The sequence below is a fragment of the Pongo pygmaeus genome, chromosome 1 (assembly GCF_028885625.2).
Source record: "Pongo pygmaeus isolate AG05252 chromosome 1, NHGRI_mPonPyg2-v2.0_pri, whole genome shotgun sequence".
Classification (NCBI taxonomy): Eukaryota; Metazoa; Chordata; class Mammalia; order Primates; family Hominidae; genus Pongo; species Pongo pygmaeus.
The window spans coordinates 2,117,960-2,140,415 of NC_072373.2; the positions used below are offsets into that span (position 1 = coordinate 2,117,960).

General features: G+C 38.2%; 1 protein-coding gene across 4 annotated transcripts in view; it reads left to right on the top strand.

Moving 5' to 3' along the window:
• AHCTF1 (AT-hook containing transcription factor 1) overlaps positions 1–22,456 on the top strand; it is a 90,617-nt gene that overhangs the window by 41,772 nt on the left and 26,389 nt on the right. For all 4 annotated transcript variants that reach the window (XM_063665231.1, XM_063665209.1, XM_054481834.2 and 1 more), the window contains exons 17-25: positions 166–259; positions 1,719–1,842; positions 2,003–2,059; positions 2,877–3,023; positions 4,549–4,736; positions 12,928–13,072; positions 13,149–13,280; positions 14,047–14,197; positions 22,036–22,186. In XM_063665231.1, coding sequence (XP_063521301.1) covers positions 166–259; positions 1,719–1,842; positions 2,003–2,059; positions 2,877–3,023; positions 4,549–4,736; positions 12,928–13,072; positions 13,149–13,280; positions 14,047–14,197; positions 22,036–22,186 — 1,189 coding nt within the window. The remainder of the gene's footprint in view (positions 1–165; positions 260–1,718; positions 1,843–2,002; positions 2,060–2,876; positions 3,024–4,548; positions 4,737–12,927; positions 13,073–13,148; positions 13,281–14,046; positions 14,198–22,035; positions 22,187–22,456) is intronic.

Sequence of the window (22,456 nt, forward strand, 5' to 3'; positions counted from 1 at the left end):
CTGTAAATAAAAAGATGTGTAGTAATCTTTTATTACTTAAATATAACCACCCTGTGGATTAACCAGGGGTTGCTGTAAATATTAAATTACAGTAAAATATTAATATGTATTGTTGAGATATTTTGGAATTATTACCAGCTTTTTTTCCAACTCTTAAAAATCTAGATGATTCTGTGCAGTTGTCAAGGTTATGCTACAACTACCCTGTAATTCAGAACTACTACACCAGTCGTCGACAGAAGTTTGAGCGTTTATCAAGGTATAGTAAAACAGTTTTAGAAATTACGTCTGTAAGAAGTAAGTTTCTCAGAACAGTGTTCATCATGTTATAAAGTGATTAAATGGGTAGAATTCTCAGTAAAGTATCAGAATTTGCTATTACCATTACTGTTTTATTTCTCTCTTTTTTAAAAAAGAATACACGAATAGCCTACTTAGTTCCTTTGAAATAAAGAAGTAAAGGTAATAGACAAAGAAAGAGTGGTGTTGAGAGTCTTGACCATACTTCTGGAAATAGTCGTCTTCCTCGAGTTGCAATGACAAAATTACAAAGCATGTAACATTTAGAGCAATGATTTACAAACGTTGATTCCAGGTTTCTTACACCTGAATCATCTGGGAATCAGTACTTTAAAATCTGTGCCAGCTGTAATTCTGATGCATGGCAATTGTGGGAACCAGTGCTTTAGAATGACCAATTTAGGAGAGTGAACATTAGCTTGGGAGATTGACTAGGCATGTTTTAAAATTCTAGATCTGTTATTTCCTAAGTGTATATCCTTGGCAGCTTTGTTATGCTTTCTAATCCTATTTGTTATATAAGTTATAAAGTCAGTATAAAGCTAAATAAAATAATATGTGCAGGACATCTAGTGCAGTGCCTGACTCATTGGACAACCACAAAGAGTAGTAAGTGCTGCCGCTATTCACAATTAGAAAAGGAAATAAGGGGAAAAAAGAAGAGAAAAGAAAAGGAAATAGGGACCATATCTGAACGTTGCATCACAGGCGCTCAGTAATAGATACTGAGTGAAGGAATCACTGAGGATAAAAGACTAACCCAAGTGATGAAACAGAAACTTTAACTGTCTTTGAACTTCATTATTTTCACTATGCTGGGCTTTATACTTTATGGTAGTTTGCTTAATATGGTGAAAAATAGAATAATCACTGGCTGGATGGACCACATGGGGACGTCACCTTGACTGAATGGCTTGTTGATGACTGAACTTGAGGCAACTTAAGGGCTTATCCGACTAACTCTTCTTGATGTCTGTAGTTCTCATCATGCTAACTAGGGTCCAATTCCCAATTGTCTCCTCTCTCTGTGTTTTTAGAGACAGGGTCTCTGTTGCCCAGGCTGCAGTGCAGTGGCATGTGTATAGCTCACTTTAAACTCCTGGGCTCCAATGATCCTCCTTCCTTATCCTCCTGAGTAGCTAGGACTACAGGTGCACACCACCATGCCCAGCTAGTTTTTGTATTTTCTTTAGAACTGGGGTCTTGCTGTATTGCCCAGGCTGGTTTCAAACTCCTGACCTTGAGTTGATCCTCCTGCCTTGGCCTCCCAAATCACTGGGATTACAGGCATAAGCCACCATGCCTAGCCTCTTCTCTCTTTGATAGTTGGGATTATTACTTTTAATATTTTGATGCTGGTTGCTTTGATATTAATTAACAGTGATATTAAATAAGTCTTAATTTTTCCCTGATTGCAGAGGGAAGTGGAATCCCGATTGCTTGATGATTGATGGACTGGTTTCTCAGTTAGGAGAGCGAATTGAGAAGTTGTGGAAACGAGATGAAGGAGGCACAGGAAAATATCCTCCTGCTAGTCTGCATGTAGGTTTGCAGTAATGTGCTATCATTTAGAGTCTACAAAGCTGGGGAGGGAGGAGACATGCTTAGCTGTGTGTCTGGCACAAACTTGGGAAAACAAGAAGCATGAATGAATGAAAGACTGTATAAGATCCACTGAAGGTTTTATCCCTTTGTTTTATAGGCAGTATTTGATATGTACCTATTAGATGGCGTTACTGAAGCAGCCAAACATTCTATTGTATCCTTTTAAGTTTTATCCAGTGTTTATGTATTATTAAAATTATAAAATTTCAAGAGTAGTGGAAACCTGACATATCTAATTGCAAGATTGAATTTTGGTTTTGTTTTCTTAAGAAGAGGTGTTAACCCAGGATCTGTTGTTTGGGCTCAGATGGCCTATGATCAGCCTAAAACTATATGCAAAATTTTGTTTTATATTTGTTTTTCTAGGTATAGGGTACTTGGCTTTTATCAGATACTTAAATGTGTCCGAGACACTCAAAAAGTTAACAACAGTTGCTCTAAAATACTACTACCGAGTGGTTACTATCAATGACATTAACCTCTGCGCTGGAAATGAATACATTATAAGTTAGCGTGATATTACCTGAGGCATTATTTGAGTCCTATAGTCTTTGTGATAATATTTTTGTGCTAATGTTAGTTACTTAGTCTAAAAATGTATAATTCCATTTATAATTTATAAGCTAGATGATGTTTGATTAAGCTGCCATCTTTTGCTACATCATTAGAAATTTGCATATATCTTTGTTTCTTGTATTTACTGAGCTACTGACTTCATAAAAATACGCTTTATCTCCTTTGCGGTGCTGATGATAAAATACTGAGAATGAATGAAGCTGGTGTGGGACTGGTTGTACCACATTTACTAAAACAATCTTCTCATTGCTGACTCTCCATGATGGCTTTCTAAACACTGAAAACAGGCCTTTCAAGTCTCTTTTAATGCTACATTTTGTTGCTACCTATTGTAAATATATTTGTAGGAGGTTTTTGTTGTTGTATTTTATTGTCCTTAATCCGCTTTTTTAAAGACCATTTATTTGCTACTTGATATTATGTATTCCTTTCCCAACAAAACAGACACTCCCATTGAATCTTTCCCAACTGTATTTGCCATTTCTTGGGGCCAAGTTAAACTTATTCAGGGGTTTTGGTTGATAGATCATAATGACTATGAGGTAAGTCTATTCACTTGCAGCGTGAACTTCCATGAATTACTAGAATTTTAGAAAATATACATAATTTAAATTTGGTATTAAAAGATATGATACAGTCTACTTCTAAAAATAGTTGAGGAAGGACTCAGTTTAATCAGTACCTTTACCAAGCACTATTTTAGAAGGTAAGAATATAAAGATAACAATTCAGAACCCCAGGTTTCTTACTGTTTAAAGAAGGAAACTAATAAGTAAGTAATTATGATAGTTGAGATACAGTGATCATTATATTAATGTTTGGGGTGTTGGGGGAACCATGGAAGGCAAGATTTGGCCTTGATACATGAAATCGGTGATGGGAAGATCTTATAAAATAGTGTGATAGGGTCTTAGGGGTATCAGGTTTTTTATAAGGCTTTTATTCTTTAAAATACAGTTATCACTCAGTATCAGTGCGGAATTGGTTCCAGGATCCAGAAACATACCAAAATTCGCAGAGGCTCATGTCTCATATAAAATGGCGTAGTATTTGCATATACCCTATGCACATCCTCTTGTATACCATTGGCCCTCTGCGTCCATGGGTTCTACATCTGTGGCTTCAATCAACTATAGTTCAGAAATATTCAGGGGAAAAGATTGGATCTGTACTGAACATGTACAGACATTTTTCTTGTCATTATTCCCTAGACATTATACTATAACAGTTATTTACATGGTATTTACATTTCATTGGGTATTTTAAGTCATCTCTAGATCTTGATCTTTAAATCATCTGTAGATTACTTATAATATCTAATACAATGTAAATGCTGTGTGAATAGTTTATTCTGTATTGTTTTTATTTGTATTATGTTTTATCATTATACTGTTATTTTTTATTTTTATTTATTTATTTTGAGATGGAGTCTCGCTCTGTCACCCAGGCTGGAGTGCAGTGGCGCGATCTTGTCTCACTGCAGCCTGTGCCTCCCGGGTTCAAGCAATTCTCCTGCCTCAACCTCCCAAGTAGCTGGGACTTCAGGTACGCACCACCCTACTTAATTTTTACATTTTTAGTAGAGACGAGATTTCACCATGTTGACCATGCCGGTCTTGAACTCCTGACCTCAACTGATCTGCACACCTCAGCCTCCCAAAGTGCTGGGATTATAGGCATGAGCCACTGCACTTTTTTTTTTTTAAACTTACTTTTGTTTGTTTTAGAGACTGAGTTTTGCCATGTCGCCCAGGCTGGTTTTGAACTCCTGAGCTCAAGCAGTCCGCTTGTCTTGGCCTCCCAAAGTGCAGAGATCACAGGCATGAGCCACCGCGCCCAGCCTTATTTTTTCAAATGTTTTCTATCTGCACTTAGTTCAGTCTGCAGATATGGATCCTGTAGATAACTGAGAGCCAACTCTGTATACCACAGATTAAAGTAGATTTTTTCAGCTTATATTTAAACGGGTCTTATCTGGATTTTTGTGGTTTTTAGTGTTAGGTTTACCTACTTTGTCTAAATGTATAGGATTATATTTATATTTAACACTTTTCATGTTATTTCCAGAGTGGTTTGGATCTTTTGTTTCATCCAGCTACTGCGAAACCTTTGTCATGGCAACATTCGAAGATTATTCAGGCATTCATGAGTCAGGGCGAGCACAGACAGGCCCTCAGATATATTCAGACAATGAAGCCAACAGTGTCCAGTGGTAGCGATGTTATCCTTCACCTCACTGTTTTGCTTTTTAATAGGTAAGTACATCTTTTGAAACTATAAAGTCTTTATCATATCTGTTAATAAAACGGAATTGATGAAATAGACAATGGCAATATACAGTTGGCCGTTAAGTCAGTAAAGTCAGTCCTTTGTATTGGTGGGTTCTGCATCAAATTCAGATTGAAAATACAGTATTCATGGGATGTAAAACCTGCATATATATGGAAGGTCAGCTTTTCATATACATGGGCTCTGCAGGACCAACTTTGAAACTTGAGTATGTGTGGATTTTGGTATCCATGGGGATCCTGGAACTAGTCCCCCCAAGGATACTGAGGGACAACTGTATAATATTTTACTTCTGTTGTATTAATATTCTTAATGTTTATTGGTCTTCCAGTGTTAAGAAAAACATACAACACCTTTTATCTAGAATAAGATAAGTACCTTGAATAAAAGGGAGGGGTGCCAAATTGAGATTTATAGTAATATTTGTTGCCAGTTGACAACACTGACAGTTGTCCTGCCTGGACAGCTGAGGGTTTAGTATGCTGAAAAGGAGTCAGGAATAGAGAGGAAGAATGAAGTGATAGAGTTGACAAATTGAGAATTTGTATTCAGTAATGGTACTCTGATATTTTTGTTAATATTTGTTGTTTTGAGTATTGGAATTCTTTGTATTTGAATTTTGTCATTGCATTTGCCCTATTGCATCCTCATAGAAAGAAAATCTTAATTTAAGGAAGTGTCTGGTTTCATGTCTTAATACTTCAACCAGATTTGAGCAAGTGATATCTTTGTTTCTTCCTTTTGCAGATTTTAATGTTCTCTGAGTGTATTTGCCACTTACATAATGATTATTACAGTCTCACCTACATAGTTAACTGGGAGAAAGCTAAATGGCATGATTGGAAGTACAGTGGTATGGTTATTGGGTTTTCTTACGAACTAAGCTGGAGAAATTGCTTGGAGCTGACATTCCTTACTAGACTTACTTCATACCACTTTTATTGGTTTTATTCAACCCTATTGATCATTTTTATATTTTTAGAAGTTAGTTACTTTACCTCACTGTGTTATGCATGAACCAATTTTCACGTCTGTGTCAGCACTCTGAAAGTTACATTTTCTTGGTTCTCTTTGGTTAAATAGCATGTACTTCTAAGGATAAGAAGGTAAGATCTACAAATTTTAGGCAGAAGAAAAGAAGTTTAATAATAGATTGATTAGACGTAGAACCTTAACAGTAATGAATTAGCAAGTACTTGTTGAAATAATCTGGCTTAGCAAAAATGTTTAGATAGCTTAATCTAGAATCAATACTGAAATTTTTTATGAGATCAAAATTGTAGTTTCAATAAGATTTACTGTAAGAACGAAATAATTTAAAGAAGCTAAATGTGATAACTGTTGAATAAATGGGTTAAGAGTTCTAGTACTGGGTTGGAAACCAGCATATAAATTTTTTTTCATTTGCGTGTACCTCTCACTCTTTACTGATGTTAAAGTGTTGCTACTTAATCACTAATGCTTACATCAGAAAGGCAGGTGTTGGAACTTTGGAAGAAACACGTTTGGAAGGTTGCTGATTTTTTTCCTTATTTTTGATTCCAGGTGTCCTTCTTTAATTCATCCAGAGCATGTTTCTCTGATTTGCCAGGTTCTAATTTCCTTTACCTTTGCCATATAGTAATATATGGCACTAATAAATAGTTTAATTTCTAAACCTTATTTCTCTTAAGTTGGAAAAAGTCTCAATTATCCAGTCCCCAGAGAACTGGCACATTAAGGCTCCTGTACATTAAATACAGAAATAAAAACAACCACTCAAAATGCTATTTGTGAGATAGCTTGTATTCAGAGTTAAGAAATGTTTAAAAATAATTACTAGTCCTGTAAATAGAGAGTGACTTCAGGGTTGCTAAAAAGTGAGAGAACACTGTTGAAAGTGCAGGTGATAGTTTTTATTGAAACATCTTAGGAGAAAGCTGCTTAAATTTTTGAACTGATAATTTTGCAAAAGGCAGCCATGTTTATTGCCCAGGAGATTATGTAACAGCATACTTTACACTTCACTTTTATCAGAAGGAAGCAAATAACAAGAAAACAGGCTGATTTACAGGGACTTATTCAAGAAAACAAAGTTTCTGAGTATCTCCTGCGGTCGTACATAATCACCTAATTTGTTCGAATACCTACTTCTCTAGTCCAGCAGTGTTTAATCAGTATATCCTTGAACCATGCATAGAGGTTACATTTGGGAAATTTGAACTAAAAGTCCGAGAAGTTAAGCTGCATAATGGTCTAACACCCAAATGATTTGATTGCATAAAGATAGTTGAAATGGCTGAAAAAGTTTTAATATTTAAACCATCAAACACTAACACTCTCCCCAGACTCACCCTTCTGGCTGTACAGCCTCACTCCTGACCTCAGGAGGTTTTGCCCTGTTTTGAACTATTAATTTATGTTAGTGATATTGTTTATTAATTTGCACCCTTACAAATAACGTTATTGAAACAGCCACTTATTGTAGCAAAGATGTTAAGAGCAAAGTCTTTGGACTCAAATAGATTTGGATTTAAATCTAAACTATGCCACTTTGTGAAATAGGATCAAAAGCAGTTCAGTTATCCTCTCTGAGCCTGAGTTTCCTCATTAAGAGCATCTTTGCATTTCTCTAAAACTTGATGCTGGTAGCTTTTCAATTTTATGAGCTATATGTACGGACATACCATCACAACTGTGGCGTGGCTGTTTGACGTGCAAATTGACCATGATGTACCATACAGCAACAGACTTATGAATAAAGGCCATAGATAATTCAGCTACTAACATTGATTATTCAGTCTTAGGATCATACATGCACAAGAAAGCCGAAAAATCCTTTTGTATAGGCATAATTTTTCTTTTTTTGTTATGTGGGTTTATTTTGCTGTACTTTTAACTCAGGTTGGATGATTATTTCATTTTCAGCCTTTTTTCTTTGTAATACAAAAATATAAATCGAATGTCCTACATAGCACCTTAGCAGCATCCCACAATTTTCATTATGATTCTGTTCTAAATATTTTTAAATTTTCATTATGGTTATTTATTTTCCCTATCTATGATTTAGAAGTTTTAATTTACAAATAATGGGTTTTAAAAATTGTGTTGTTGGCTTCTAAATTGTTTTGTAATCACATAATGTGACCCATGCGGTACCTGACCTTTGCTAAGGTCTTGCTCTGTTTAAAAGTAATAATAGGCCAGGCACGGTGGCTCACGCCTGTAATCCCAGCACTTTGGGAGGCTGAGGCGAGTGGATCATGAGGTCAGGAGATCAAGACCATCCTGGCTAACATGGTGAAACCCCATCTCTACTAAAAATACAAAAAATTAGCCGGGCAAGGTGGTGCACACCTGTAGTCCCAGCTACTCGGGAGGCTGAGGCAGGAGAATGGTGTGAACCCGGGAGGCGGAGCTTGCAGTGAGCCGAGATCGCACCACTGCACTCCAGCCTGGGTGACAGAGCGAGACTCAGTCTCAAAAAAAAAAAAAAAAGTAATAATAATAAAGGCCAGGCATGGTGGCTCATGCCTGTAATCCCAGCACTTTGGGAGGCCGAAGTAGGAGGATTACTTGAGCCCAGGACCAGGCCGGGCAACATAGGGAGACCCTTCTTTTTTGTTATTTTTGTTTGTTTGTTTGTTTGTTTGTTTTTGAAACAGAGCCTTGCTCTGTTGCTCAGGCTGGGGTGCAGTGGCGCGATCTCGGCTCACTGCAACCTCTGCCTCCCAGGTTCAAGCGATTCTCCTGCCTCAGCCTTCCGAGTAGCTGGGATTACAGGTGCCCGCCATCATGCCCACCTAATTTTTGTATTTTTAGTAGAGACAGGGTTTCACCATGTTGGTCAGGCTGGGCTTGAACTCCTGACCGCAGGTGATCCGCCCGCCTCGGCCTCCCAAAGTGCTGGGATTACAGGCATGAACCTCCTTGCCCAGCTGACCCTGCTTCTATTTAAAAAAAATTTTTTTGGTAAGACTTGATTTACCCACTGATAAGTATTCAATGTATTCTCCATTTAATAGGTGAAATGTCAAATATATTTGTCCCCATGATCAAGTTTATTCGTTGCATGGTTTTAATCTTTCTGTGTCCTGAATAATTTTTTTTCCTAGTCTGTCTTGTAAGTTAGTAAGTATGCAAAGTTGCTGATGCTAATGGTGGATGTCTCAGTTCCTCACAATATTGCCGGCTTTTTGTATTTTGAATATTAGGTACATAAGAGTTTTAATTTGTTCTTTTTTAAAATGACTTTTATTATATGGTAACCTTCTTTATTATGAATACTTGTTAATGTAGGCACACAAATAACCTTTTTTATTTATATCCTGGATATATCTTTCCCCAGTCTTTTTACTTTACTCCAGTCACTAGAAATCAGTGGTTGGTTGTTTACCTCTCTTGAACATCTTTTGTATTGTGGTCTCCACCGTGCATTTCATAATGCATATTTATATTTAGCCTAGCATGTTTAGAGAGTTTGCCGCAGGATGGGTTTTCAGTCTGTCTTTGCTGTATTGCCAAGAACCCCCATGCATTCCTTATTAAAATGACTTCTATATCTTTTACTGCCAACATGCTAGCCTAGCCTTTCATAAATTAATTTTCTTACTGTTCTTCCTAGCATCATTATTGTCTTCTGTAGGAAGCAAGAGAATAGTGAGAATTTGGAGACTTTGTTTTAAAACATTTGTTAAATGTTGGCAATGGATTTCTTGAAGTTGAAAGTGTTTTCCTGCTATGGGGGAAACTGGGAGAGAACATCATTTGTCATTTGTTGTTAAAAATACTGTCTATACTATTATCAAATTAATATTTGGTAAATCATAAAGTAAGTTTATCTTACTCCTGCTAGTATGTCTGATCAACTGGGAGTAGGTATCACAGTTTAAAGTGGAATTTTTTTTTTTGAGCTGGAGTCTCACTCTGCCAGGTTGGATGGAGTGCAGTGGCGTGATCTCGGCTCACTATAACCTCCACCTCCCAGGTTCAAGTGATTCTTCTGCCTCAGGCTCCTGAATAGCTGGGATTACAGGCGCGTGCCACCATGACCAGCTAATTTTTGTATTTTTAGTAGAGACGGGGTTTTACCATGTTGGTCAGGCCGGCCTCAAATTCCTGACCTTGTGATCTGCCCACCTCGGCCTCCCAAAGTGCTGGGATTACAGGGATGAGCCACCATGCCCGGCCTAAAGTGGAAAACTTTTAAAATATATAATGCCTATTATATATTTTATATATTTTATATATATATATAAAACAAATAACATTGTTTTTGATAATAAGCTATTTACATGCTTCAGTGTTTAAGAGGTAAGAATGATGACATAGTGAATTCCCAACTGCTTGTTTCCTCTTAGTACCCAGTAGTGTGAATAACTTCTAGTGTATTCTTCCTAAGATCTTCTGAACAAATGTTAACAAATGCCTATATGTTCCCTCCCACTACACCCTTTTAACAAATAAAAACAGCATACTGTATACCCTTCTGACTGTACACCCTTCTGCAATATACTTTTTTCACTTTAGTTTGGTGCTAATTTTATAATTACGTAAAGGATTTGCTTTTTAACTATTGCATAGTAGTTCATTATTTGGATGGCTGTACCATTTTATTTTAAATTAGTTCTCCCCTTTTTTTGGCGGGGTTGGGGGAACAGAGTCTCACTTTGTCACCCAGGCTGGAGTGTAGTGGAGCGGTTTCGGCTCACTGCAACCTCTGCCTCCTGGGTTCAAGCCGATTTTCCTGCCTCAGTCTCGCAAGTAGCTGGGGTTACAGTCATGCACCACCATGCCTTGCTAATTTTTGTATTCTTAGTAGTGACAGGGTTTTGCCATGTTGGCCAGGCTGGTCTCAAACTCCTGACCTCAGGTGATCGATCCACCTGTCTCGGTCTCCCAGAGTGCTGGGATTATAGGCTTGAGCTGCCACACCTTGCCCTAATTATTAATAGTTCTCTGTAATGAACATTTAGGTTGTTTCAACCTTTAGCCATTTTAAACAGTGCTGTGATGAGTAACCACATAATGCACATGTGCCAATTTATAGAATAAAATCCTAGAGTGAAAGGATGTTTGCCCTCGTAATTTTGGTAGTTTAATTTTGACAAGTAGGGCAAATTACCCTCCATCAAGGTTATGACAACTTAATCCTCCTCTCAATTACCGTATGCTATGTCTTTTATCAACACAGCGTACCAGATATTTTTTGTCTCTTCATCTCATAGGTAAAAATGGTAGTTTTAATATGTTTGGTCTCACTATAATAATGGAATGTATCTTTTTTTAAAGAGCTATTTCTTTTGTGACCTGCCCATTAAAATCTTTGGCTTTTCTTCCCGTGTTGTTGGGATTTTTCTTACTGATTTATAGCTGCTTTGTATACATTAGGGAAATCAACGTTGTTGTGAGATTTAATAATGAAATGTTCATCTTATCCTCTATTTTTCTTTATACAAAAATGTTCTGCTTTTAACGTTTCTAGATTTTGGTTTAGGGAAAAATGACTATATTTCTGTGCACATGAACACACAGATGAACACTCTTCTACACTCCAGTTACAATGATTCCACCATCTAGTAAGAGAAGTACGAGGCAATTTCAGATGTAAATTTTTAGGGAATACCTCTACACATTGTACTTCTTGAGTTGTTGGCCTGTATAAGCCCTGTGGAATATGTGGAAATACTCTAGTCCCAGAACAACAAAATTAACAGATGGCCCTGATATGCCAACAGTGGGTACCATTTGCTTCCCCATGTAACTTTGTATTCACAGAAAGTCTAGGGCAGTGCAATCTTGCCATTTTTTATTTTGCCTTGGAAGTTGTCAGCCTCCAAAAATTTTAACTGCCAGATTGATCATTGCCATTCTTAGTGTATATCTTCAGAACTTTTTCTTTTCTACTTAAATAAATATATAAACAAGTTTTATTGGTTAATTTTTTTAATTGTCATTTTCATACTGTTTTTAACTTGCTTTTAAAAAAACTAATGATTTTCCAAGTTAATACATATTTTCCTCATATAGGGCTACATCGTAATTCATTGTTTCACTGTATATATTTTTTTTTTTTTTTTTTTTTTTGAGACAGAATCTTGCTCTGTCTGCCGGGCTGGAGTGCAGTAGCATGATCATAGCGCACTGCAGCCTTGACCTCCTAGGATCAAGCAATCCTCCCACCTTAGCCTGCTGAATAGCTGGGACTACAGGCACACACCACCATGCCCAGCTAATTTTTGTATTTTTTTGTAGTTAGGGTCTTACCACGTTGCCCAGGTTGGTCTTGAACTCCTAGGCTCAAGTGATCTGCCCACCCTGGCCTCCCAAAGTGTTGGGATTACAGGCATGAGCCATTATGCCTGTCCCTCACTGTATATTCTTATACTTAATCTTTTGCAATTTTTGCTGGTGTCTCTGTAGACTGTATTCTTTGCATTGGGATCACTGGGTCAAGACCTATATTTAAGTATAATTTTATAAATATGCTCAAGTGAACCTTCAAGATAATCCTGTCGGTGGGGTATGAGTTGAACACTGGCATTAAAAAAAATAGAAATAAATACATAATAGTAAAAAAAAAAGCTCCTACCTGATTCTGGAAGACTTCTGTGTAAGAAACACTCCTTCATTAATGATCTTATTGCCCACAAAAGGACATCTCAGCACCTCTGCATGGTATCTGAGATGCCAAATTTAACCTAAGTTCTCCAATCTGATCTTGCCGCAAATCAACCAAAAAACATGTACTACTAAGCTATACTCTTCCCTTCCTCATGAACACAGTGTGCTTGTTTCCACCTATAGGTCTCAGTCTTTCCTACGCTTCCCACTGAGTGTCACTTCTTTAAAAGCCTGACGTTCCTCTGTCACACCACACCAATCATTCAGCTCTATCCAGGCCACATTAGTTTTTTGTCGTCTTTGAATTTTTGTCTACTTTGCTTTTTTATTATTTTATATCTAAAAAGCAGCATAAAATTCTTTAAACGTCATTTTGCTGACGTTCTTAGCAAGATTATTATGCAGTACTTAGTATTCAACAAATTTTTTAAGTACTTTTTAATTATTTGTAAAGATACTTTACAAAGTATCTTTGAAATTCTACATGTAGATTTCTTGTTTTGTACATTTAAATAGCTTTTTCTAAAACTAAACTTTGATAAATACTGCTTTCAGGTGCATGGTTGAAGCCTGGAGTTTTTTGCGGCAACATTGCAATAGGTTGAATATAGAGGAGTTACTGAAGCACATGTATGAGGTCTGTCAGGAAATGGGCTTAATGGAAGATTTACTGAAGTTACCCTTTACAGACACTGAGCAGGTAATTACTTACCAATGTAAACTTGTCAGAAATTCAAGATAAATTGGTAGTTTACAATCTATTTTGTTCTTTTTAGGAATGTTTAGTGAAATTTTTGCAGTCCAGTGCCAGTGTTCAGAATCATGAATTCCTTTTAGTGCACCATTTGCAGCGTGCCAATTATGTGCCTGCCTTGAAGCTGAACCAAACTCTGAAGATTAATGTTATGGTACGATTAAAGTTGTCTTATTATGGGGGATAAGAGAATAAGGAAAACTGGAGGCTTTTTTGGTTTGTTATATAAGAGCTTACAGTTTGGTAACCACTGTGCCTAGCATTACCTTGAACTTGGAGAATCCTCAATTCATCTTTGTAACAGAATTGGGAACAGGGTATTACCACGTAATTCTTTTATGTATGCTATTTATGTTCTGATGTCTGCCTACAATATTGCCATTTCACTCAGGGAAAACGAGGAAGATGTAGAGGCCAGCAGTAGGAGTTACATAGTACAAAGATCATTGTGTGGTAGAGGAAGACGTAGAGGCCAGCGGTAAGGGTTATATAGTACAAAGATCATTGGACTTCAAGGGTCAGACTAATTCTTCATTTACTCTGTGTGCTTGGGACACACTCTGAGTCTTGCTTTTATCAACTGTAAAATGATAAAATCTCCTTGTGAGGTTGTTTTGAGGATGCACAGAGATGTGTGTGAAGTAGAATGTTGCCTGACACGTATGGATGCTTAATAACCATTGTTTTTATTAGTTGTGAAGAATCAAGGTTTGGTAGTAAGATTTGGAATTTATTGATGGGTAAGGATTGATAAAACAATTAGATATGTGGATGAAGTTCTTGGTTTGGAAAAATGGATATGTAGGTAGGAGGAAGATATTTTTGGATATGCATAGTTTTATTTTAAATGGTAAATATAGAATTATAGCACCTAACATTTTGAAGGTTAAATTTTTTTTACCAATTTTGATGTTTAATAGAATGATCGTGATCCTCGTTTGCGGGAGAGATCACTGGCTCGAAATTCTATATTAGACCAGTATGGAAAAATCCTTCCTAGAGTCCATCGAAAATTAGCCGTTGAACGAGCTAAGCCTTATCGTCTGTCAACATCATCAGTTTTTCGATTAGGTAAGAATTTCATTGAAGAATATCATAATCTATTGGATCAAAAAAGATACTGAATGATTACTTTTCTGAAACCACCTTAAATTTAGCTACTTTTGCTAACACGGCATGCCTTGGAGATATTGCTGGTTTGGTTCCAGATCACTGCAATGAAGTGACTATCACGAGAAAGCTAGTCTTCTGAAGTTTTGGTTTCCCACTGCGTAATGTTTACACTATACTTCTAAGTGTGCAATAGCATTATTCTTAAAACCAGTGTACATACCTTAATTTTGAAATGCAATATTGCTAAAAAATGCTAAGGATCATCTGAGCCTTCTGTGAGTCGTAATCCTTTTGCTAATAAAGGGTCTTGTCTCAATGTTGATGGCTGCTGACTGATCAGCATGGTGATTACTGAAGGTTGAGGTGGCTGTGACAGTTTGTTATGATGATGTGGTGAAGTTTGCCATGTCAATTTCCTCTTCCTTCCACTAGAGTTTCTCTGTCGCATGTGATACCGTTTGATAGCATTTTAGCCATAGAACTTCTTTCAAAATGAGTCAGTCCTCTCAAACCCTGCCTCTGCCCTGTCATCTTAAGTTTATGTAATTTTCTAAATGCCTGGTGAGAAACTACTGTACAAGAAGGCAGGTTTTGGTCAATCGGACTTTTTATTATTTGGTTTCTAAGTAAGGAGGACAACACCGGGAGGATTCTCTAAAGCAGTGTCCAGCTGAGGGAAAGTGACAGGAGGGTTTTATGGAGAGGGGAGAGGTTGTGTCATTGTATGTAAAGGAGTGGTCCCTGTTGTGTAGACTTAGTTATTATGTCAGTATATAGGTCGCATGTCATGGTAAGGAAGTTGTAGTGCCTCCTGGGATGGAGACTTCAGTGTGGTGGTAAAGAAAGTTCATTCTGGTTTATCTATAATATAAGTTGTTGGCCTGTCAGGAGATGGTTTTAACAAAGTAGGTGACTAATATTTTACATAGGGTTTAGGAAGAAACTGGCTAACTAGCAGGAGGCTGTAAAACAGGCTGATTGTTGATTAAATTTCTATAATCCTGGGAGACTCTATCTGTCTGTTTACAAATTTTTCCCCTAGAGATATGTCACTCCTCATTCTTGAGGGCTGAGAGCCGGAGGTCAGGTTTTTTTTGTAACTTTTTAATGTTGTTCAGGGATGCGTGTCTGGAGATGTTAAAGGAGTGAAAATTTTTAGATGCTACATTTAAATATATTTCAGGATCTCTCAGGATAGGTTGTAATGGCTGGTATTGTTATTGTTGTAGTAAGACCAGCTGTAGTTGAATTTTTTTTTAATTTGGAAGATACAAATTTTATTGAGAGGTTCAAGACATAGGGATAAGTTAATGTTAAACAGGGTGAAAGGAAGGAATCCAGGGCAGCCTGGCAGTGGGGTATATATTTTTTTGGGTGGCCGTTTCGTGGGCACCATGTCAAGTTGGTTAGAAAAATGAGCCACCACCCTTTTTAGTGGTCCTAGCATTTGGGTAAGTGCTCCCCCAGCTAGCTGTTCCCTCCTTTTATGGGACAGATAAGTCAAAAGGTTTAGCAAGTTAAGCAAGGCTAGAGTGGGAGCAGCAGTCACTTTTTGTTTGCTTGGCATGTAGAGGAATACATGCCTCAGAGGGACACGTATTTGTCTGAAGATAGAGACATTTAATAGTTACGTTATTTGGCTTTAGGTGTCATCTTTATATAAGGGAGACAGAGGCCCACCTCAAAGATGGTCTCAGTCTCTTTAGTCAGCTGAAATTTTATCATAAGTTGTTGGCATGTCTACTTGTATATACTAGAAACTGGAGTTTGGCACTCTTTGTCATGAGTTTTATTTAGTGGGTTGTCTCTAATATTAAAAACGATTTAAAAATACTAAATATTTTTAATATTAAAATATTAATGGTGATTGTGTCAGGACAGGAGTGAGTTGTATTGAGGTGGCAGGTGGTAGTGTCAGAAGTAGCAACCGGGTACCTCCCTTCTGGGGCAGATCTTTTGTCAGCGTAGTAAGTCTGTGTTGAAAGAATATCATAGTGCCTGTATATTTCACCTATCGTTGACTAGTTTAGTAGGACTTATACAGTAAGTAGTATTTACTATAGATGTGTTAGTCAAGGTGACACAAGGAACGTTTTTGTGGAGGGTATAACTGCAGGAAAGGGGAGCTTGTTCCAGTTTTGTGGGGCGAAAGTGAAGTTTGGGGTCACCACAAATTGCATGGCTTGGACAGGCTAGGCTTGTGGGTGTCTATTGTATATTCAGTATAGGACAGTTTCTTTCCCTTTGCTGTAATGCAAGAGAAATCGACTTAGTGTATTGTCTCTAGTATATTTAGTATTGGGACAGATTCTTTCCCTTTGCTGTGATGCAGGAGAAATTGACTAGTGAATTGTCTTTCCAGAGACCATCAGCCACAGTAATAAAAGGGACTAAACAGCAGGGGGAGAAAGAGTTTATTTTTTTATATGGTGATTTATAACATTTACTTAACATGTAATATCCCTTCCCCAGAAGAGAAGCTTCAGATCAGAGACTGGCTTATAGGAATAAGTTGAACCTAGTAGAGCCTGATCTGAGGGCTCTGGTGCAGGATTCACTCACGAATGATGGTTTTTAGGGTCTGAGGCCCTGAAACTTAGGAGAAGAGTGAGTGGTTAATAATACATGGTCCAAACAGTTTAGTTGGTCTGGAGGTGATTTGGATTTTTGAGTCTTAAGGTGAACCCGGACTCTAGGTTAATATGGGTGAAGCTTCACCTCAGTGGGAACTAGAAGATTGTGGTTTCACATATTTTAAGAGTTTGTATTTTTAAAAATCTACAGCATGTTTTACTGCCCTCTCGGTCTCAACAGCAGCACATGTCGAAGGTTCAGTCATGCCAAGCAAGCTCTTCTGTATACTAGTTGGAAAGGGCCAAGTCCCATTCCCTTTCAGCACCCGTGATAGTGCGATGGGAAAGAGCTTTAGTCAGTTTTTGAGTTTCCTGGCATAGTTTGGCTAGCGTGACCCTTATGTTTTATTACTATGCTTGACCTTTTTAGATGACTGAGGTTTCTTAAGTTATGTGTAACCTCCTCTATTTAGTTTCCAAGGCAGTGGACACCCCCTGAGTAACTTTGTAAATGAAGGCAGTTCTGTTGTCACTCTGGATTGGTCGGAGTAAGCCAGAACCTCAAGATGATGTCTTTGAGTAAAGCTCTGACCACCTCATTTGTCTTTTTGTGTGTGACAAGGGTATATCCCTTTTAGCCAGTAAAGGTGTCTACACTAGTAGGTACCTGAAGTTTTTGGGTGCTGGGGCATCACTGTAAAGTCTTCTTGTCAGTCTTTTCCTGCCATGCCACCCCAGCTGGACAGCTTGGGTTGGTGGAGTCACAAGGGAGCCCGATCTGAGTATTATTTTGTACCAGTTGGAGACACCTGTTAGATCCTTGATCTGTTTTATCTTTTAGATCAGGTATCTTTATTAACTAATTGCATAAGATTTGTTTTGTTTTGTTTTTTACCATGTGATGATCTATGACCATATTTAGTTAGAGACCACCCTAGGTTTTTGGGAATCTAGGTTCTTTTTTTTTTTTTTTTTTTTGTCATTAATAGTTCATCTTTCTGAATTTAAGTGTGGAAAATACCCTTCCTGTTTGGCTTTAATTCCTGGGGTGAACACTGAGGCTGGGACTTGTGGAGTAGGATGTCTGGGATCAGGGTCATTTGTAAAGTTCACATGTTTGTGTTGTCTTTTTAGTAGCTGTGTCTTTAGGTTATTATTATTTTTAATAACCTCAAATTTTTATTTTTTATTTTTTTGTGACCCTGGCAGTAGGCCACTGCTACCCTTTTAGGTAACTGTACTGCTGCCTCTAATAGCTGTAATGTTTTTAATATTATTAACCTTATTGTCTGCAGTCAGGAGGCCTCAAAAAAAAAAAATGCACTGTAGGGACATGGATTACAGAGAAAGCATACTTAGAGTCTGTGGAGACATGATGACCTTAGCCTGTCCTGAAGATGAGGCTCATCTAGTCAGGGTTCACAGAGGTAGGCTGTTAGCCTCTTTAACTCCAAGCGAGGACAGCATTGTATATCTTGTTTTTCTTGGCCCCTTTCTGTGATGTTACTCTGATTTACGAACAAAGGCTTTGTTAAACTTCAGAGTTCTGAAAGGGTTTGTATTTTAGGTCCTTTTGACTAGAATACATTTTATCAGTAGTGGTTGAGTATTTGTGTAGGAGCAGTTCCTGGGAGGTAGAAAGAAACATGGCAGGGTTAAGGATCTGGCACACCTTGATGTGGCTGCCTCTTAATTTAACTTTTTATTGTAACATCCTCCCATCAGTAAGCGAATGGTGTCTCTGTTTTTAGCACTCTGGATAACTGAGGACCTAGACCATTAATGTCTGACTCATGGTTTGTTTTTAAGCTTTTCTCATTAATAGGCAAGTTGTAACCACTGTCCTAAGACATGGGGGCCGTTTGTTGGCCACCATGTCAAGTTGGTTAGAAAAATGAGACACCACCCTTTTTAGTGGTCCTAGCATTGGGGTAAGTGCTCCCCCAGCTAGCTGTTCCCTGCCTTTTATGGGACAGATAAGTCAAAAGACTTGGCAAGTTAAGCAAGGCTACAGTGGGAGCAGCAGTCGCTTTTTGTTTGTTTTTAGTTTTTTGAAGGCTCAGTTGTATTGTTTATCTTATTTAAAAGGGTCTGACTCCAGCTCTTGTAGCTTTTTATAAAAAGGCTTTGTTAAAAACCCGAATTGGGAATTTATATGTGACAGAATCCGGCCATTTTGAAGAATTTTTGGTTCTGAGGAGGAGGTATTTGATACACAGCCATTTTCCTGTCCTGGGAAGGACACCCTGTCCCTGAGAAATTGAATAGCCTAGGGCTTTTGTTGTTGTTGTTGTTGAGGTTTTATACCCTCTTTTAGCTAGAAAGTTTAGGGTACAGTATTTTTACTAGATTTCTCTTTAGAGGAGCTAGTAATTAAAATATTGCTTACATATTATACTTTTCTCTTTTAAATGTAAAATTCCTATAATCCCTGGAAACCCTCCATCTGTTTACACTTTATCATTTCAACACTGTAGATTCTGTCTCAAGAAACCACTTGTTTGCCTATCTGTAAGAAGCAATTCCTCATTTATTTATGTTATATCATGAGATTACAGCAATTCATCACATCTTTAGTCTGTTTTTGTTTTTTTAAGAGACAAGGTCTTGGTCTGTCACAGATGCTCTAGTACAGTGGTACGATCATAGCTCATTGTAGCCTTGACCTCCTGAGCTCGAGTGATCCTCCTGCCTCAGCTTTCCAAGTGGCTGAGACTGCAACTGTGTGCCACCATGCCTGGATATTTTTTGTAGAGAGGGCCTCACTATGTCGCCCAGGCTATTCTCAAACTCATGGCCTCAAGTGATCCTCCCATCTTGGCCTCCAAAAGTACTGGGATTACAGGCATGAGCCATCATGCCTGGCCTAGGCTGTGCTTCTCATTCTAGTTCTCTTGCTCTTTCCCCAATATCTGCAGTTGTTTTCTCCACTGAAGTCTTGAAGCCCTCAAAGTTATTCATGAAAGATGGAATCACCTTCTTACAAACTCCTTTTAATGTGCGTAGTTTGACTCCTCCCAGGAATTATGAATGGCTGAATGGCATCTAGAATGGTGAATCCTTTCCAGAAGGTTTTCAGAGGACTTTGTTCGGCTCTCTCAGAGGAATCACTATCTGTTACAGCTATAGCTTTATGAAATGTGTTTCTAAATTATATCCTGAAAATTGAGATTACTGTGATCCAGGGTTACAGAATGGATGTTGTGTTTTCATGCCTGCTAACAGCATTCGTCTCCCTGTACATCATCAGAGCTCCTGGGTGACCAGGGGCATTATCAGTGAGCAGTAATATTTGAAAAGACTTTTTTTTTCTGAGCAGTTCTCTCAACAATAGGCTTAAAATATTCGGTAAACCATACTGACAACAGATGTGTTTTCATCTAGGCTTTTTCCATTGATAGAGGACAGGCATAGTAGATTTCCCGTCATTCTTAAGGGCCTTAGGATTTTTGGAATGGTGATTGCCTTTAATTTAAAGTCATCAACTACATTAACCACTAACAGCAGAGTCACCCTGTCCTTTGAAGCCAGGCATTGACTTCTCCATTCATGTGTTCACTGAAGTAGCACTTTTAATTTCCTTCAGGTTCTTTTTTGCATTTACAACTTGGCTAACTGGCATAAGAGGTCTAGCTTTTGATTTAAAGTCATAGACATGTGACTCTTCCTTTCACATGAACACTTGAGGTCTTTGTAGGGTTATTAGTTGGCTTTGGATGTTGTCAGTCTCAAGGAATAAGGGAGGTCCTTGGGGAAAGGGAGAGACACGGGGGAACAGCTAGTCAGTGGAGTAAGTACACGCTGTTGAAAAAATGGTGCCAGTAGACTTGCTGGACACAGGGTTGCCACAGACCTTGAATTTGTTTAAAAAAACAAAACACACGGCCAGGCGCGTTGGCTCACGCCTGTAATCCCAGTACTTTGGGAGGCCAAGGTGGGCGGATCACAAGGTCAGGAGATCGAGACCATCCTGGCTAACATGGTGAAACCCCGTCTCTACTAAAAAATAGAAAAAGTTAGCCGGGCGTGGTGGCAGGCGCCCGTAGTCCCAGCTACTCAGGAGGCTGAGGCAGGAGAATGGCATGAACCCGGGAGGCAGAACTTGCAGTGAGCCAAGATCACGCCACTGCACTCCAGCCTGGGCAACAGAGCGAGACTCCATCTCAAAAAAAAAAAAAAAGCAAAACACACACACACACAATAAAGCAAAGCACAATAAAATGAGGTAGACCTGTACTCATTCATCACATGGTACTTTTTTATTGGCTGCTCTATAACCCAAGAAATGTAAGGCTTTGTTAGAAGATTTGACTGTTTATTTACTAGTGTATGCATAATGAAAGAACTCCTATTTCAGTTGAAGGCACATGTCCAACTTCTAGAAAACACAAAGAATAGTTTTGTGTTTTTTTTTTTTTTTTAACCACTTACCAAAGCCCAACTTCTTAAATCCTGCATAGCTATAATGAAACAAAATGTAGGCCAGGCCGGTGGCTCACACCTGTAATCCCAGCACTTTGAGAGGCCAAGGAGGGAGGATCACTTGAGGCCCAGAGTTTGAGACCAGTCTGGCCAACATGGTGAAACCCTGTCTCTACTAAAAATACAAAAATTGCCAGGCGCAGTGGCTCATGCCTGTAATCCCAGCACTTTGGGGAGGCCAAGGCGGGTGGATCACCTGAGGTCAGGAGTTCAAGACCAGCCTGGCCAACATGGTGAAACCCTTTACTTAAAAATACAAAAATTAGCAGGGCGTGGTGGCACATTCCTGTAGTCCCAGCTACTCGGGAGGCTGAGGCAGGAAAATCGCTTGAGTCTGGCAGGCAGAGGTTGCAGTGAGCCAAGATTGCACCACTGCACTCCAGCCTGGGTTACAGAGCAAGACTCCGTCTCAAAAAAAAAAAAAAAAATTTAGCTGGACGTGGTGGCCATGCCTGTAATCCCAGCTACTTGGGAGCCTGAGGCAGGAGAATCGCTTGAACCCAGGAGGCAGAGGGTGCAGTGAGCCGAGATCACGCCACTGCTCTCCAGCTTGAGTGACACAGCAAGACTGGTCTAAAAGAAAAAAAAATTAATTATATATATATATTAAAAGTTTTAGCTACTATTACCACGTAATGTGTATGTGTGTGTGTGGGGGGGGTGTAATCATTCTTTCATATGCTTTTATTAAATTCCTGTTTGTTAGAGATGCATTTAATTCCAACATTCTTCATTTTACAGTTTCTAGACCCAAACCATTATCAGCAGTTCCAAAGCAAGTTGTAACAGGAACTGTGTTGACAAGATCTGTTTTCATCAACAATGTGTTATCTAAAATTGGAGAAGTTTGGGCAAGCAAAGAACCTATAAATAGCACCACATCTTACAGTAGGTATGTTTTACACGTTTCATAGTCATGCTGCTTGTTAATCTTTACTGGACATCAACAGCATTTATCAACAATCCACTCTCATTGCCTAAGTTTATTAGTATATGTAAAAAAGAAAAACTGTTTATGTTGGCTATGTTTCTGAGAAGAATTTTTAAAAACCTTTAAAAGTGAAATGTTCATTGTTATTTGTAAGCAATGCATAACTGTACAAAGTAAAAAGAATGAAAACCCTTTGTTCTCCCATCTCATCCACTTGTTATCAGTCCTCCT